Below are 15374 nucleotides of genomic sequence, written 5' to 3'. Positions count from 1 at the left end.
GTTATGCCAGCTGTCCATAAGACAGCTGAATAGTAACAGCTTCGGTGTTTGGGTACAAAGGACTAACCCAACCGTCTTACTAGATTGAACAATTTTTTGAAACGTCGAGGTGTCCAGACCAACGGTCACAAACACCAACCCTAGTGACCAAACTTATTCGTCATACATGAATTGAGGAGATATTAAACAACTGAGGATGCTACCTAACCTGCCCTGATCTCTTCAGTAAAATGGTGGTTTTATATATGTGAAGTGGGAGAGTAAGTAACAAGAAAAGGTATGATCTGTATTTTAAAAGAGGCTTTCACACTACAATTTTTCTAATCTAACAAACATAAACAAGTGTTCAGAATACATTTTCACTGTATACATGATACTGCAATCATACAACTCAGCTACTGCAACTCAATGCATCATATTATTTATCTCAAACTTTATTGCATTTCATTATATATATATATAGTTACATTCAGTTGATATTGACTACATATCTAAATAGTACAAATAAACCCAAATTTAATTTATTATGCACCAACTGCGATTAATGTCATCATTTCATGATAACATTTGTGAAAGTTGATTTCCTTTTTTGATATATCAAATTGTAGTTAGTATATAAATACTACCATAGTAACAAACTTAACTCCACTTACCCCGCAAAACAGACTTTGTAATACTTATTACCCAACACTTACACTCCAAATAGTATTATCAACAGTCTTTCAATTACAATTTCCCAGAGGACCTGTTGGACAATTACATTCACTACATCACCTCATTTCTTCCACCATCTGGCAGAGGTAAAATAGATATTTTTGTAATTTAGGTATTTTCGTATTGACCTTCCCTTGATCTTTGCATCTATGATTTTTCAATCATTATTCACATACCAAATTTCTCACTTTTATATTTATAATTACTGTACGTACTGAGTTTACAATCAAAGGGATCTACAATTAAAAAATGATGACATGTAATCTGGTTGCTCTATTGGCTAAGTCTTCTTTTGCTTACATATACAAACCATTTCATACCAAGAATGTATATGCCTCGCATTCCAAACTGTAATGAATATCTGCAACTTTAAGCACTAAATAACATTCACACTGATAAAAATCCTAGTTATGAATAAGTAAAACTAACGACTATAATGAAGTCTTCTCTTCTTCAAGTACAAATTTCACTGACAGATTCAGAAATGTATTAAAAACTGTATTCAGATTCAGATATGTATTAAAACTGTATTAGAATGAAAATTTTAAGCTTTCAAAGTTGCCAGTGCTAACTGGTTACCTAATACTCTAATACTTTTGAGATCCATACAGTTGAGAACTTTAAACAACCATTTACATGTGTAAATCCTGCAAAAACATAATAAATTCATGTACTGAACACTGGAACAGGACTAAAACAACAAAATAATCATTTTTAAAATACACATTCACCTTAAAACCAGTTCCCTCCTCCAGCAACCTGAAAAGCTCCTCCCAGGCTATAACTCAAAAAAATTAGGAAATCAATCTGTGTTACAGGCCTGAGGTTATTTGAGCTGTACTTACTGCTTCTCTGCTCAAAAAGGACTCTGGATTCTTATTGGTTGTTATCTCAATTTTCACCTGTGTATCATCATAACTGCACACTTCTGCCTCATCTTCCATGAACAAAAATGGATTGACTTCAACTTCAAATGGCATTTCATGGTCTAATTCCACATTATGGCTAATGCTATGGGGTTGGAGTTCTGTTGCCACTTTTCCAGTTTCACTCTGTGGATCAACAATGTGGCTAACACTATGCTGAGGTAGTTCTGAAGAGAGAACCTCAATCTTATTACAGATTTCACTATGACTCATGATATGCTGCTCCAGATCAGTCTCTGACATATACATTTCATTGCACACATTACACTGGTATGAGATATCCTTCACAATTTCCTTCACATGTGAACGCATATGCTTAACAAGGCTACTATTTCTGGTAAACCTCTTACGACAAACACAACACGCATATTTTGCATTATCATCATGCATGTTCATGTGGCTACTGAGAGTATCTTTACGGCTAAATTTCTTGTTGCAAACAACACATTCAAATTTCTTTTCCCTATGAACATTCATATGACAAGTTAGCGTATCTCTACGAGTGAACCTCCTCAGGCATAAAAAACACTCATAATTTTTTTCATCACTGTGCACATTCATGTGGCTGTTGAGAATGTCTTTGCGATTAAATCTCTTGTGACAAATGACACATTCAAAATTCTTTTCATTGCTATGAACCCTCATGTGACAAGTCAATGTGTCTTTCCTCCGGAATTTCCTGCCACATGTCAGACACTCAAATTTCTTCTCTCCACTATGCAGTTTCATGTGACTGTTTAGGGTGTCCTTTCGAGTGAATCTCTTATGGCAGACCATACACTCATACTTCTTTTCCTCACTGCGCTCATCCATACCGATGACTCTTAACTCTGTTGTAGTAGCAGTACTCATCATTTTGTTTCACCTTATGGTATATTATAAGTATCTGAAAATGAGTTATACTTAAAGCCACTCCTGACTTCTATGGGGCAGCATCACATATCAGTCAACAATGACCCCTACAGAGCATGTAGGGAGTTGTTAGTGTATGAAAATAATTTTACTTTGATGCTGGTACAGTACACTGGAATGTTTCACTGCATAATAACATGTTATGGAAATAGCTGAGCAATACAAAAAACAAATTTCCATTAAAAAATCATTAAATATCTCCACATAACTACAGTATAAACTTACTAATAAAATTCACCATACAGAACATCCTTGTTGCTTTTCCTCCATCATTCAGTAGGTTTCCAATACTTTCTGCCTCTGACCAAACTTCAGCTTTGGCAACGTTAAATACGTGGACAACCAGGCTTCACTCAATTTTCAGTTTACAGCTACAGATGATCAAAAGAAGCCTGAAAAAGATGAAACAAATCCTATAAAAAAAAAAGGAAATTTGTATTCTGAAATATATGGTAAGTATTGTCACTTCAAGTGCTGCCTATCAGTAACATGCCTCTCTGTGTTTCCTAAAAGGACATTTTATAATAAAGTAAGATTTTATATATACGTACATACTTAGCAAGTAATCACATAGCTATTACAGGCAGTCACTGGTCATCGGCAGGGGTTCCGTTCTGGGGAGGGGGGGGAGACTGATAAGCGAAAACTGCCATTAACTGAAACTGTGACTGATGGCACCGATATCCACTTAATGGCGCCTCTGTTAGGCATGTTATGGAAACCATGACTCTATTACCTGTGCCTTATGGTGCCAATAACTGAAATGTGGCGCGTTATGGCGCCATACATCGCGGACTTTACGGCACTAGACAAGCGCCATCAAACCGGATTGCCATGAACCAAGTTTCCTACTTAACAGCAGCATTCGATTTGAAATTTGCTGTGGCCCTCTCGTTTTGGTGCAGGTAAGTGCCCTGCCCATTTCTGGGGAAGTACGTAGAGGTACAACATAGCTGAAGAGCTCAAAGCGTTTAAGCTCTATTTCCATGCGTGGGGAGGCACGATGGCTCCAATCGTGTAATGACTTGGTACGTATATATAAACTCTATTTTGTTGTAAAAATGTCATTTTTATAAATTTAACTTACCAAGTCATTACATACCTAAATCCCACACTGACAGGAGGTGGGAATCATGGACATACACTACTATAAATGGGAAGGAGGGCTGATGGGGTGACGATCACGTGATCAGCGTATCCTCGCAAATAAAAGATTACGAGGAAAACGCAGGCATAGCCTATGTAGGCTAACCGACCTAACATCCAAAATATACATAGACAAAATAAAATCAATTACTTAAAGCTAAAAGAAAATCATGCTTTAACACGGGGGAAATGAAATAAACTGTCGTAAAATATAAAACGCAATGAAGGCCACTCGATAACAGTGGGCGCAAAAGGGGAAAAACTACTTGCTTACTGACAAAACGATAAGAAAACGGCAAGCTGACGAAAAGAAAAAAGGGAAAATTCTTGAATGAATAGGACGGTGGATAAACGGCGAAGCACGAAACAAAGAAACGTGCTCGAAAGAAAAGAAGACCCCCGTGAAAAACGTGAAAATAATGAAAATAACAAAACATAAATGGAAATCGGATCGACTAAAAACTGCCACCCAAGAATAAATAATAAATATATACATACTATATATATATAAGATATATATATATATATATATATATATATACACATATATATACATATATACATACATACATGTACTGAAATATCACATGTTACAAGCAGAGAGGAAGACTACTCGAAGTCGGTACAATTCAAGCGTAAATCGGTACAATTCAAGGGTAAGCCGTAAAGGCGACTTGCCGCCCGCCCCTATTTAAAAGTGACGCCTAATAAAATCCTAAATAAAGGCCAACAAAACGATAGGCAAATTCACTCCCTAAATATTGAAAAAGGGCGGAACCAGTACTTAACTTGGGTGAAGAGGTAGATGACGATCCGTAACCAGAATAAAAATAAAAGAACAAATAGTAATATTCGAACGTGTGAACACGGAATGGCTATCGAAAAGTATGACGTCACAGCCGCCTTTCAACGGGGTGAGCTAGGTGTGACCTATGGGTCGGCTCCCGTATTTAGGGTCTTTTGATGAGGAAAAGGCTAATTGGAGGGGTTGCTGTGGTAGTGTTTAACACTCGCCCCAGTTTTATACCGACACCTTTTATATAGGTGAGCGAGGTCAGAGGCTTCTGACATGTCCAATTTTAGTTTCAGTTCTCTGGTATTATAGCAATATTTTACTAGAAATAGTGCTAAAGCAGACATATTTCACGGGAGCGACACGGCTAGCCCAGAAAATAATTTATAAATGAAAATGAATTTGAAATAGTATATAAAAAGTTAGCATTGTGGAAATTCTTGTTGTAACCTTCCTTGGTGAGAGAGCTACAGCAGGAAGATACTGCCTCAGGCTGTGACACATCTCGACCTGTAGGGACATGACCATAATGTCAGTTGTCCCTACTGTATTGGGAACTTTGTAGCCAAGGCGTACTACGATGACTGCCAAAGCAAAACAAAAACTAAGAGCCTTTGCCCTGGTTGTGATACGGAAAAAACCAAAATAACCATACAAAACCCTTGTTACCTGCACACCAAATTAAAAACAATACCCATCCATTTAAAAGAAATGGCTGGTGGGGTACTCCACATACCTACCCCCAGGCTTCCCAAAACTCGATGGCCTTAATCAAGGCGAGGAGATAAGAGGAAATAGTAGTAGTACTCCTACCCCTCATTCCCTAGTACCAAGCCAATCACGGAAAAAGGACCTAGAGTACTGTAGTCTTTGAATAAAGTTTCTACATCGCGTAAATAGTGGTCGGCAAACATTGATTGACACTTCCAATAAGTCGAATGGATAATTGCAGATAGGGAGAGAATGCACTTAAAATCCAACGATGTGGCTACCACACATATGTTGTGGGGTTTCACCTTAAACAAAGGTAAGGCATCTTCCTGAATATCCAATAATTACATCTCTTGGTAAGAATGGCGGAACATTCTTGAACAGAGGACGTATTGGGTTTTTAATTGAACACCAGAGGTTATCAAAATCTCTGATCTTGGTTCTTTCGAGATAGTGCGTTAAAGCTCTGGCTGGGCATAACACTCTCTCTTTTGTTTTTTGCTAAGAACCCCAGGATGAACATACATACCGCATCTCCTTCAGAGAAACCAACTTGCTTATACAGAACTTGTAGCTCACTGATCCTTTCAGCTGTGGCCAAAGCAACCAGAAAAAGTTTTCCAAGACAAATCTCTGAATGATGAAGTGTGAAGTGGCTCAAATGGGGACCTGATAGCCAGCATAACATGACATTCAAGTTCCAAAAAACTAAGGTTTGCACATTCTGCTTCAAGGTATCAAAAGACTTAATTAAATCAAATAATTCCTGACTTGTAGCTAGATCTAAACCTCTATGCCTGAATACTGAATTCAGCATAGATCTGTAGCCTTTGATTGCAGATCTCGTTAAACCTCAAGAAGTCTTCATGAAAGTAAAAATTCTGCTAGTTGGGCTGCACATGTTTCAGAAGAAGAGATGCTACATCTGCGCCATCTGTGAAATACTGCCCACTTAGCCTGGTAGACTTTGGTAGAAGAGTCACTTCTACACTCTTGAAAAACCTTTTGCTATGACAAGCTTCTTGACAGTCTGAAGCCCGTCAGAGCAAGAGTGATAAGCCTTGATGGAAACGGTTGAAATGGGGTTGTTTGAGCAGACTTCGTTTCTGTGGAATGAGCCTTGGGAAGTTTGTCAGAACTTCTAAGAGGTCAAAAATGGAGCAACAAGGATCACTGATGTGTTGTGGTGAGATCAGAATTTGTTTATGACTCCCGTCACTAGACTGAATGGTGGAAAAGCATAAATCTCCAGATCCGAACAATCCTGGAGCATAACATCCGTTGCTCAAGCCCGAGGGTCCAGGGCAGGGGAACAATACAGAAGTAATGATTCCTCAATATTGCAAACAGGTCTATCAACGGTTTTCCACACCATTTCTGCAGGTCAGTGCATACCTGTGGATTCAGTGACCATTCTGTGGGTAAAACCTGTTTGCAATGACTCACCTCATCTGCCAGAACATTCAATTTGCCCTAAACAAAGCGAGTAAGAATCTGGGTATGGTTGTTGTTGGTACAGAAAAGATCCTTGGCTGCTTCACACAAGGAAAAGATTCATCTAGCTGAAGAGACCACATCCTACAAGAAATCTCACTTCTTTGAGCCACCATTGAGGGTCTTCTTTTATTTTCAGAGTTATGGGGAAGATAAATGAATCTAGTAGTCCTTTCCTGCTCCAACTGGACTTCAGGAAGAATTGCTAAGGTCTTGCATGTCGTTTGCCTACAAGGACAAACATGTTGATGAAAGAGAGGATGCCAAGAGGCTAATCCATGCTTCGGCTGAGCAGGACTGGAGAGCGAGAAAGTATTGGAGTTTTTGTATGCATGACTGTGCTCTCTTGCAGGATGGAAAAACACAAAAACTCTGAGTCTTTCCTCATCCCTCAACAGACTACAGATTGAGTTGGGGCTAATTGGAATTTTTGTAGATATATTATAATGAACAAATCCCAGGCCAGCTGAAGAGTTTCCTAAAGGCCCTCCATACATTTTGTCCTGGATGACGACTGTAGTAGCCAGTTGTCTAGTTATAAACAAACCCTGATGCCAATCAGGTGAAGCCATTGCAATAGAGGGGCAAGTACTTGGGTGAAGTCTTGAGGGGCTGTGGAGAGACCAAAGCACAGAGCCTGAAATTGGGAGACTCTGTCCTGGAACACAAACCTCAGATGCTTCCTCTAATTTGGGCATATTGGGAAATGGAAGTAAACATCCTTCATGCCAATAGATACCATTCAGTCTCCTTGGCAAATAGCAGAGAGAACTGAATGGTTTGTCTGCATTTTGAACTTCCTTGTCTGCACAAAAGAAATTCAGAGCACTTGACGTCCAGAGCAGATCTCCAATCTCCTAATGACTTGGGAACAGTGAATGAGAAGAGGAAGGTGGAGAAGCCAGTCACTCTCCCATCCTTCTTACCCCTAGAACCACACACCATAGGCAAGATGCAACTTGTCCTCTTGAAGGACCTGGGTAAGCAAACACAACTTGTGAGCATTCACCACCGGCCCAAGGAAAAGAAGTTCCAAGGACCTGTGAGTAGTCCCGAAGGAAGAAAGATATAAATGTGGTCATAATGAGACCACCTCTATATTCTGGTCCAACATACTCTTCGGAGTGATGAAAAGTACCTAGCCACTGGCACTGCTCTGAGAGTGTACAGTGGAAGTATCCTACTGGAGAAGATTTTCTCCCGATCTCATAGGACTCTGAGGAAAACGTGTCATTAAACACTTCTGCATTGGAAGTCAGCAGTGGATAAAGGTATTGACATTCAATGAAGGGTGCCAATCCTTCATAGGTACAGCAACACACCAATAAAACCAATACAAAGTCCAAAGCGCAGGGGACCATGAAGGATTCAGACTTGCCAACAAATGCTGAACGATTGCACATCGGAGACATAGTCATATGACACCAGCCCTTTGAAGGGTGACTCTGAGAACAAACCCCAATGATGTTGCGAGTTAATCCTCGATAGAGGAGAAACAATACTAGAATACACAGAATCTTGGAGAGAAGGCAGTACTCTGCCCCTCACTCGACTACTTATACTGAGTTGCCTGGTATTGCATTCCATGTTAGAATGCTCTCAGCTTAGAAGCATCGAGAGCAAAAACGATACACTCGAGCATCTGCATTTTAACTGAAATGGGAGTGGAAGAAACTCTTGTTCGGAGATAAAGCAAATGTTGTGGTGCTGTTGGCAAATAATACCACTATACTCAGTTTTTTTCCATCTGTCCATCCGCCTGTGGTATTCGCATATGGTAACACTGCGTCCCAGGCTTTAGATGGTTACATTCAGCTTACATTCAACAATAATAACAATACTCTATTTCGAATATCAACGGTGTAATTCGTATACAGTAAATTATTAAAACACTTTTCAGTTGCAAATGTACACCCAGATATCCTTTTATTTACCTAAAACTTACACATAGCGTAAGTACTATCTAAAGCCCAGGACGCAGTGTTACCATACGCAAACACCCAGGTGGGTGGACAGATGGAAAAAACAGAGTATAGTTATCTCAAAATCAAAATCGAAAACTCTTGTGAGGCTTGAAAGGCTGTCCAGAGTTTCAGGTTAATTAAGAGAGGGTACTATTCGCCTCGGTCACATACCAGAGGAATTAACTTACAGATATGTGTCTGTTACTCTGACGATGCATTCAAGAAACAAGAATAAGGACTGGAAGCGGACCTCCTTTATTCTATAATGGAGATGGCGAAGGTGAAGGTCCCAAAGGAAGACTTCTAAGGGGATAACAGGGTACCGAAGATGACTGCAGGTGGTCCCTGATTATCGGCAGGGGTTCCGTTCCTGGCTGGGCGCCATAAAGCAAAAATCGCCATTAAGCCAAGCATGAAAGTCTAAGGGAGTAAAACATGCTTATGGTGCTCTTATGGTGCCGATAAGCGGTTATTGGCACCATAAAAGTGCCATAAGTGTCTCAGTACCATAAGTATGTTTTACTTCCTTATACTTTCATGCTTCGCTTAATGGCGATTTTCACTTTATGGCACCCCGATAACCACTATGGTGTGCCATAACAGCTTATCGCGCCGATAACCGAATGTGGCGCCATATGAAACCTTATTTTTTATTGAATATTTTTAAAAACTGCCATAAAACCAAAGCACCATAGAGCGAAACAGCCGATAACCAGGGACCACCTGTAGTTCAAGCTGAACTGGTTGTTCACACAACAGTAGCACTGGAGAGGTCTTCAAACTTCTTGGTGCTATCCATCCTGAACAGAGAACAGATGACATGTGTTCAGTAAGATCCTAAGATTGAATCTAAAACAGTCTCTCAGAACTTTGGGGAGTAGACTCTATAGAGTTCCTCTTACAGCAGTCCTTCTGTATTCGCGGGGGATGCGTACCAGACCCCTCGTTAATAGTTAGAACCCGCGAATGTTTGGAACCCCTATAAAAATGCTAAAAAAAGCCTATTTTGTTAGTAAAAACTCAAGACAAACCCACTAAAAATTTTCATACTTGGTTTTTTTATTAGTTTTATCACAAAAAATGATATTGTTATGATACAATAAAGTTTGTTCATACTTACCTGGCAGAGATATATATAGCTGTACAGTAATCCCTCACCTATCGCTATTAATGGGGACCAGAACCGACTGCGATAAGTGAAAAACCGCGAAGTAGGGTCCCCCCTATTTTTTAAATGCGTAGTATACAGTCCGTTATCCACACTGATAACGCAGTCTCCATTTGCACAATCCTCTTATTACGAGGAGTCACAACGTGCTTAGTGTCCTTGGAGAATGTTATTGAGGCAGTTTTACGGATTTTTAATTCGTCCTTTTTCATGTAGCGAACCGTTGATTCATTCAGTCCGTACATGTTGGCAACAGACGCATAGCTACTGCCTGCCTTAAGCATGTCCAATAATTTCACTTTCTCATTCACCGTCATCATTTTTCTCTTCTTCTTGGGTTTACCAGAGGATGTAGAGGGTGTAGGACGTTTAGGAGCCATTTTCAAGGGCGTCACAAGCACTATTTTGCACAAAAAAGCACAAAAGAACAGCTAAAACTTTCACGCGGCAAGAGTAGCGACATGAGCGCGAGAGAACAATGAATGCGGTCTTCCTTCGCTGGGTGCTTAGCAGGGAGAGATATTGGGTAACGCGTCTCGGCGGCTAGGCCAATCAGCTTACGAGATTCAGGAGCCAAGATGGCCAGCGAATCAGAGAGGTGGATTTTGAGTTATGCGCCATCTCCGTGTTGATACCTGATGTTCTAATGTACTCTCACTGCCTTCTGTTAGCGCCAGCGCCATTTTTTCTCAACTTTGAATTTTTGATGAAAATTTTTGAAAAATCCGCGATGCAAGGGCGCGAAACTTGAGGCGCGAAGTAGCGAGGGATTACTGTATTCTCTGAAGTCCAACAGAATTTCAAAACTTACGACACAAGTAGTGGGAGGCCAGGTGGTTAGTACCCATTCCCGCCGCTGGGAGGCAGGTATCAGGAACCATTCCCATTTTCTATTCAGATTTTCTAGTGCCACTGTCTCCTGAGGGGAGGTGGGTGGGCACTTTGAATATATATACCTGCCAGGTAAGTATGAACAAACTTTATTGTATCTTAATATCATTTTGTTCATGAAGCTTACCTGTCAGATATATAAAAAGCTGAATCCCACCTTTGGAGGTGGGAAGAGACAGAATAGGATTTAGGAAACAAAAACATGTAGATGATTGACATCTTGGTTCCTTACCTGTTAGCATAGCTGACTTAGTGATTACTTGTCATCCAAGTCTGCTTCTGCTTTACTAGAGTCTCCAGCAAGGTAGTGACCTATATAGCTGGTGAGTTCTAGATGATCTGTCAACAGGGGCGTGACCACAATGTGACTAGACCATTTGACCATACTATGAGGGCAACGACGCAATAAACCACCACCTGACCAAAACTAGCCAAAGTTAAGATAGCCTATCTTAAGCTAAAGACTGGGAAGACCCAACAACCATAAACACAATAAAATTAAAAAACTCCTCCTAACTATTTTCTACAGGATAGGATGAGTGCTACTTCCTGCCCCCAAAATTGTATCTGCGGAAACGTATGGCCCTAGCGAACAGCAATTCTCACACGTTGTTTTCACCTCTCTCAGGTAGTGTAAAGCGAACACCAAGTTGCTTGGATGTCACTGAATGCCATATTCTTTTGAAATGCCACCTAGGTTGCAATCGCCCTCACCTCGTGAGCATTTACTTTAAACAGTTTCAGATCACCGTCTAGACAGTTCGCGTGAGCTTCCTTAATGGTATTCCTTAAGAAGAACGCCAGTGCGTTCTTTGACATAGGCAAGTCTGGCCTCTTAACCGAACACCACAGATTGTCCGAAGGACCTCGACTTCCCTTCGTTTTATCTAGATAAAACTTGAGAGCCCTGACAGGGCACAGGACTCTCTCTGGCTCTTGTCCAAGAATTTCTGCCATACCCTTGATTTCAAAGGTCTTGGGCCAAGGGTTAGACGGGTTTTCATTCTTGGCTAAAAACGTAGGGCTTAAGGAACAAACAGCATTATGTCCTTTAAAGCCTATATGATTGCTGATGGCTTGAATCTCACTAACTCTCTTCGCCGTAGCCAGAGTGGTTAGGAAAATAGCATTTCTGGTCACATCCTTCAATGTCGCAGAATGGAGAGGTTCGAATGGACTAGACATCAGGAACTTCAAAACTACGTCCAAGTTCCTGGAAGGCAGCTTTGGCTGAGCCACTTTAGAGGTTTCAAAAGACCTTAAAAGATCGTGAAGGTCTTTGTTGTTCGCTAGATCCAAACCTCTATGTCTGAAGACTGCTGACAGCATACTCCTATAACCTTTAATCGTTGGGACTGCCAGCTTTTCCTCTTTCCTCAAATGAAAAAGGAAGTCGGCTATCTGATTCACAGAGGTCGTGGTTGAGGAAATGACCTTCTTCCTGCACCATCTCCTGAAAACGGCCCATTTCGATTGGTACACCATGCTAGAGGAAGCTCTTCTTGCTCTGGCAATAGCATTTGCCACTGATCTTGAAAAACCTCTCACTCTGGCAATAGCACTTGCCACTGATCTTGAAAAACCTCTCGCTCTGGCCAACTTTTCGATAGTCTGAATGCAGTTAGACTCAGAGCGGGGAGGTTTTTGTGGTACCTCTCGAAGTGGGGCTGTCTGAGTAGATCGACTCTTGAACGGGGGAAAGGCATACACGTCCATCCCCGTCCAATCCCAGAGGAGGGCGTCTACCGCTATTGCTCCTGGATCGAGAACAGGGGAGCAGTATAGAGGAAACCTCTTCGTCCTCAACGTTGCAAAAAGATCCACCAAGGGACATCCCCATAACCTCCACAACTCGTGACATACCTCTTGGTGAAGGGTCCATTCGGTCGGAAGCAGTTGTTGTCGCCGACTGAGTAGATCCGCACGGACGTTCTCCACTCCTGAAACGAATCTCGTAAGAATCGTTACGTTCCGTGCCTGGGCCCACAGCAGGATCTCTCTTGCTAGGTCGAACAGGGACCGAGAGTGTGTTCCTCCCTGTTTCTTGAGGTACGACAGAGCTGTGGTATTGTCTGAGTTGATCTGGACTACTCTGCCTGAAACTTGATCCTCGAAGAATTGGAGTGCCAAACGAATTGGCCCCAATTCTTTGAGATTTATGTGCCAGGACACCTGGTCCCCTCTCCAGGTGCCTGACACTTCTTCCCCCCCTAGTGTTGCTCCCCAACCCGCCATGGATGCGTCTGAAAACAACACTAGGTCGGGGCTCTGAAGGCTGAGAGAAACACCTTCTGCCAGCTTTGCGGGGTCGTGCCACCACTTTAGGTGATTCTTGACAGACTGAGAGATCCTAGGAGTCACTTCCAGATCCTCCTTGTTCTCCCAGTTCTCCACAAGGAAAAACTGGAGAGGTCTGAGATGCAGTCTTCCCAGGGACACAAACTTCTCCAGCGAGGAAATGGTCCCCAGCAGACTCATCCATTCCCTCACCGAGCATGTTTCCTTCCCCAAGAAGGCTGAAACTTTGTCGAAGCACTGCTGCTGTCGTTCCTGGGATGGAAAAGCTCGAAAAGCCACTGAATCCATCTGAATCCCCAGATACACGATGGACTGAGTAGGGATCAGATGGGACTTTTCGAAGTTCACAAGAAGTCCTAGGGACTTCGTCAATTCCAGCGTCATATGAAGGTCCTCCAGACACTTCGACTCCGACGATGCTCGAATGACCCAATCGTCCAGGTAAAGTGAGACTCTTATTCTTGATAGGTGAAGCCATCTCGCCACATTCCTCATCAGAACCGTGAAAATCATCGGTGCTGTGCTTAACCCGAAGCAGAGAGCCCTGAATTGAAAGACCTGCCCCTTCAGGACAAACCTCAGGTACTTCTTCGACTGAGGATGGATAGGGACGTGAAAGTAGGCGTCTTGGAGGTCTAGCGAAACCATCCAGTTGCCTGGTCTTAAGACTCCTAGAACCGACTGAGATGTTTCCATCTTGAATTTTTCTTTCTTGACAAAATGGTTCAGCCTGCTGAAGTCCAGGACAGGTCTCCATCCCCCCGACTGCTTCGGCACCAGGAACAACCTGTTGTAGAAACCTGGGGATTCTAAATCTAGGACCTGTTCCACAGCTTTCTTCTCGAGCATATCGAATAGAATCTGCTGCTTCTCTTGATGGTAGGAGGGCGACAGATCCCTGGGCGTCGTGCACAACAGAGGAGGTTCGAGGAATGGGATCTTGTATCCCTTTTTGATGACTTCGAGGGACCAGCTGTCCGTCCCTCTCGCTCTTTTGCAAAGGAAAGAAGCCTGGCTCCGACTGGTGTCTGAAGGTCCGACGCGTCATTTCTTACCCCTGAGCTTGGAAGGGGCTCTGCCTCTAGAAAAACCTCTTCCTCGAGGAGACGATCTCGAGGAAGCTCCTCCACGAAAGGGCTTCTGCTTCTTGGAAGCCTGTCCAAGTGGAGTAGTAGAATGGGCTGCTGGACGTCTGGACGACTGGGCCAGGAGGTCTTGGGTAGCCTTTTCCTGCAGGCTGGAGGCGAGATCCTTAACCATAGACGAGGGAACAGATGGCTCAACAGAGGGGCGAACAGCAACTCTGCCCTCTGAGATGGAGAAACCGACTTCACTGTGAAGTTACAGTACAAGGCCCTCTTCTTCAGAAGCCCCGAACAAAAGTGGGAAGCCAGTTCATCTGAACCATCCCTGACAGCCTTATCCATACACGCCAAAACGCTGGACAGCTCTTCAAGACAAATCGAGTCAGGACTCCGAGACTGCAGATCCAGGGCCCCCAAACACCAGTCCAGAAAGTTGAATACCTCCATTGTTCTACACAGCCCTTTCAGGTGATGGTCCAGCTCCGAAAGTGTCCACGACACCTTCGCAGAAGAAAGGAGAGACCTCCTTGGAGCGTCCACAAGGCTGGCAAAGTCTCCCTGGGAAGAGGAGGGAACTCTCAAACCAACCTCCTCTCCCGTCTCATACCAAATGCCCGCCTTTCCACTCAACCTCGATGGAAGCAGGGCAAAAGAAGTCTTACCTTGGGCCTTCCTGGAATCCATCCAGTCGTGGACTTTCTTGAAGGCTCTCTTCGTAGAAAGGGACGTGGACATCTTAACAAAGCCTGGCGTTTTCCTCGTCTTCGATGAAGCTAACTGCGAAGGAGGAGAGCGAGGGGCAGAGGGTTGGAACTTGTCTCCAAACAAGTCCCTCAGAAGGCCCCGGGGGCCCAAAAACCATTGGTAATCCGAAGATGACGAAGTAGAAGGCTGCTCTTCATCCGCAGGCTCCGACGAACCGGATAACTCTCCCTCTTCAACGGGAGCAACAGAAGAGTCCTTTAACGTGCGAGAAGTTCTAAGACCTCGAGGCCCAGCACGCAAAAGGGACCTCCCCTTCGAAGAAGTACTCGCAGAACAAGGCCGGGCATCCTTAACGGCAGCCTCTGAAGCGTCCCGAAGATCAGCGAAAGGGGTGTCCTGACGAGCGCCCCGACGAGCAGAAGCAGCAAGAAAAGCGTCATAGCGAGCCGCCTGAGGAGCGTCATGCTGAGCAGCATGTAGAGCGTCATGAAGGGAGAGCGCGGAGGACGTCATGACGAGAAGATCGGCGATCCCTGCTAGATAGCCTTACGGTCTAGAGAATGTCTG

At 42.9% G+C, this 15374-nt stretch overlaps 1 protein-coding gene across 2 annotated transcripts in view; it reads right to left on the bottom strand.

Annotated features, from left to right (window-relative positions):
- Positions 1–273: 273 nt before the first annotated feature.
- Positions 274–15374, bottom strand: part of LOC135215842 (gastrula zinc finger protein XlCGF8.2DB-like) — a 174217-nt gene continuing 159116 nt past the window's right edge. Inside the window, exons 3-4 of one of the 2 annotated variants that reach the window (XM_064250798.1) lie at positions 2778–2944; positions 274–2526 (exon numbers count right to left, since the gene is read on the bottom strand). In XM_064250798.1, coding sequence (XP_064106868.1) covers positions 1527–2495 — 969 coding nt within the window. In that variant the 5' untranslated portion in view covers positions 2496–2526; positions 2778–2944 and the 3' untranslated portion in view covers positions 274–1526. Of the gene's footprint in view, positions 2945–15374 lie in introns of both variants that reach the window. The other variant, XM_064250805.1, reaches the window with a different exon arrangement.

This window comes from Macrobrachium nipponense, chromosome 19 (assembly GCF_015104395.2).
Source record: "Macrobrachium nipponense isolate FS-2020 chromosome 19, ASM1510439v2, whole genome shotgun sequence".
Lineage (NCBI taxonomy): Eukaryota > Metazoa > Arthropoda > Malacostraca > Decapoda > Palaemonidae > Macrobrachium > Macrobrachium nipponense.
The sequence above is the reverse complement of the archived record's forward strand: the minus strand, read 5'-3'. Positions and strand labels throughout refer to the sequence as shown.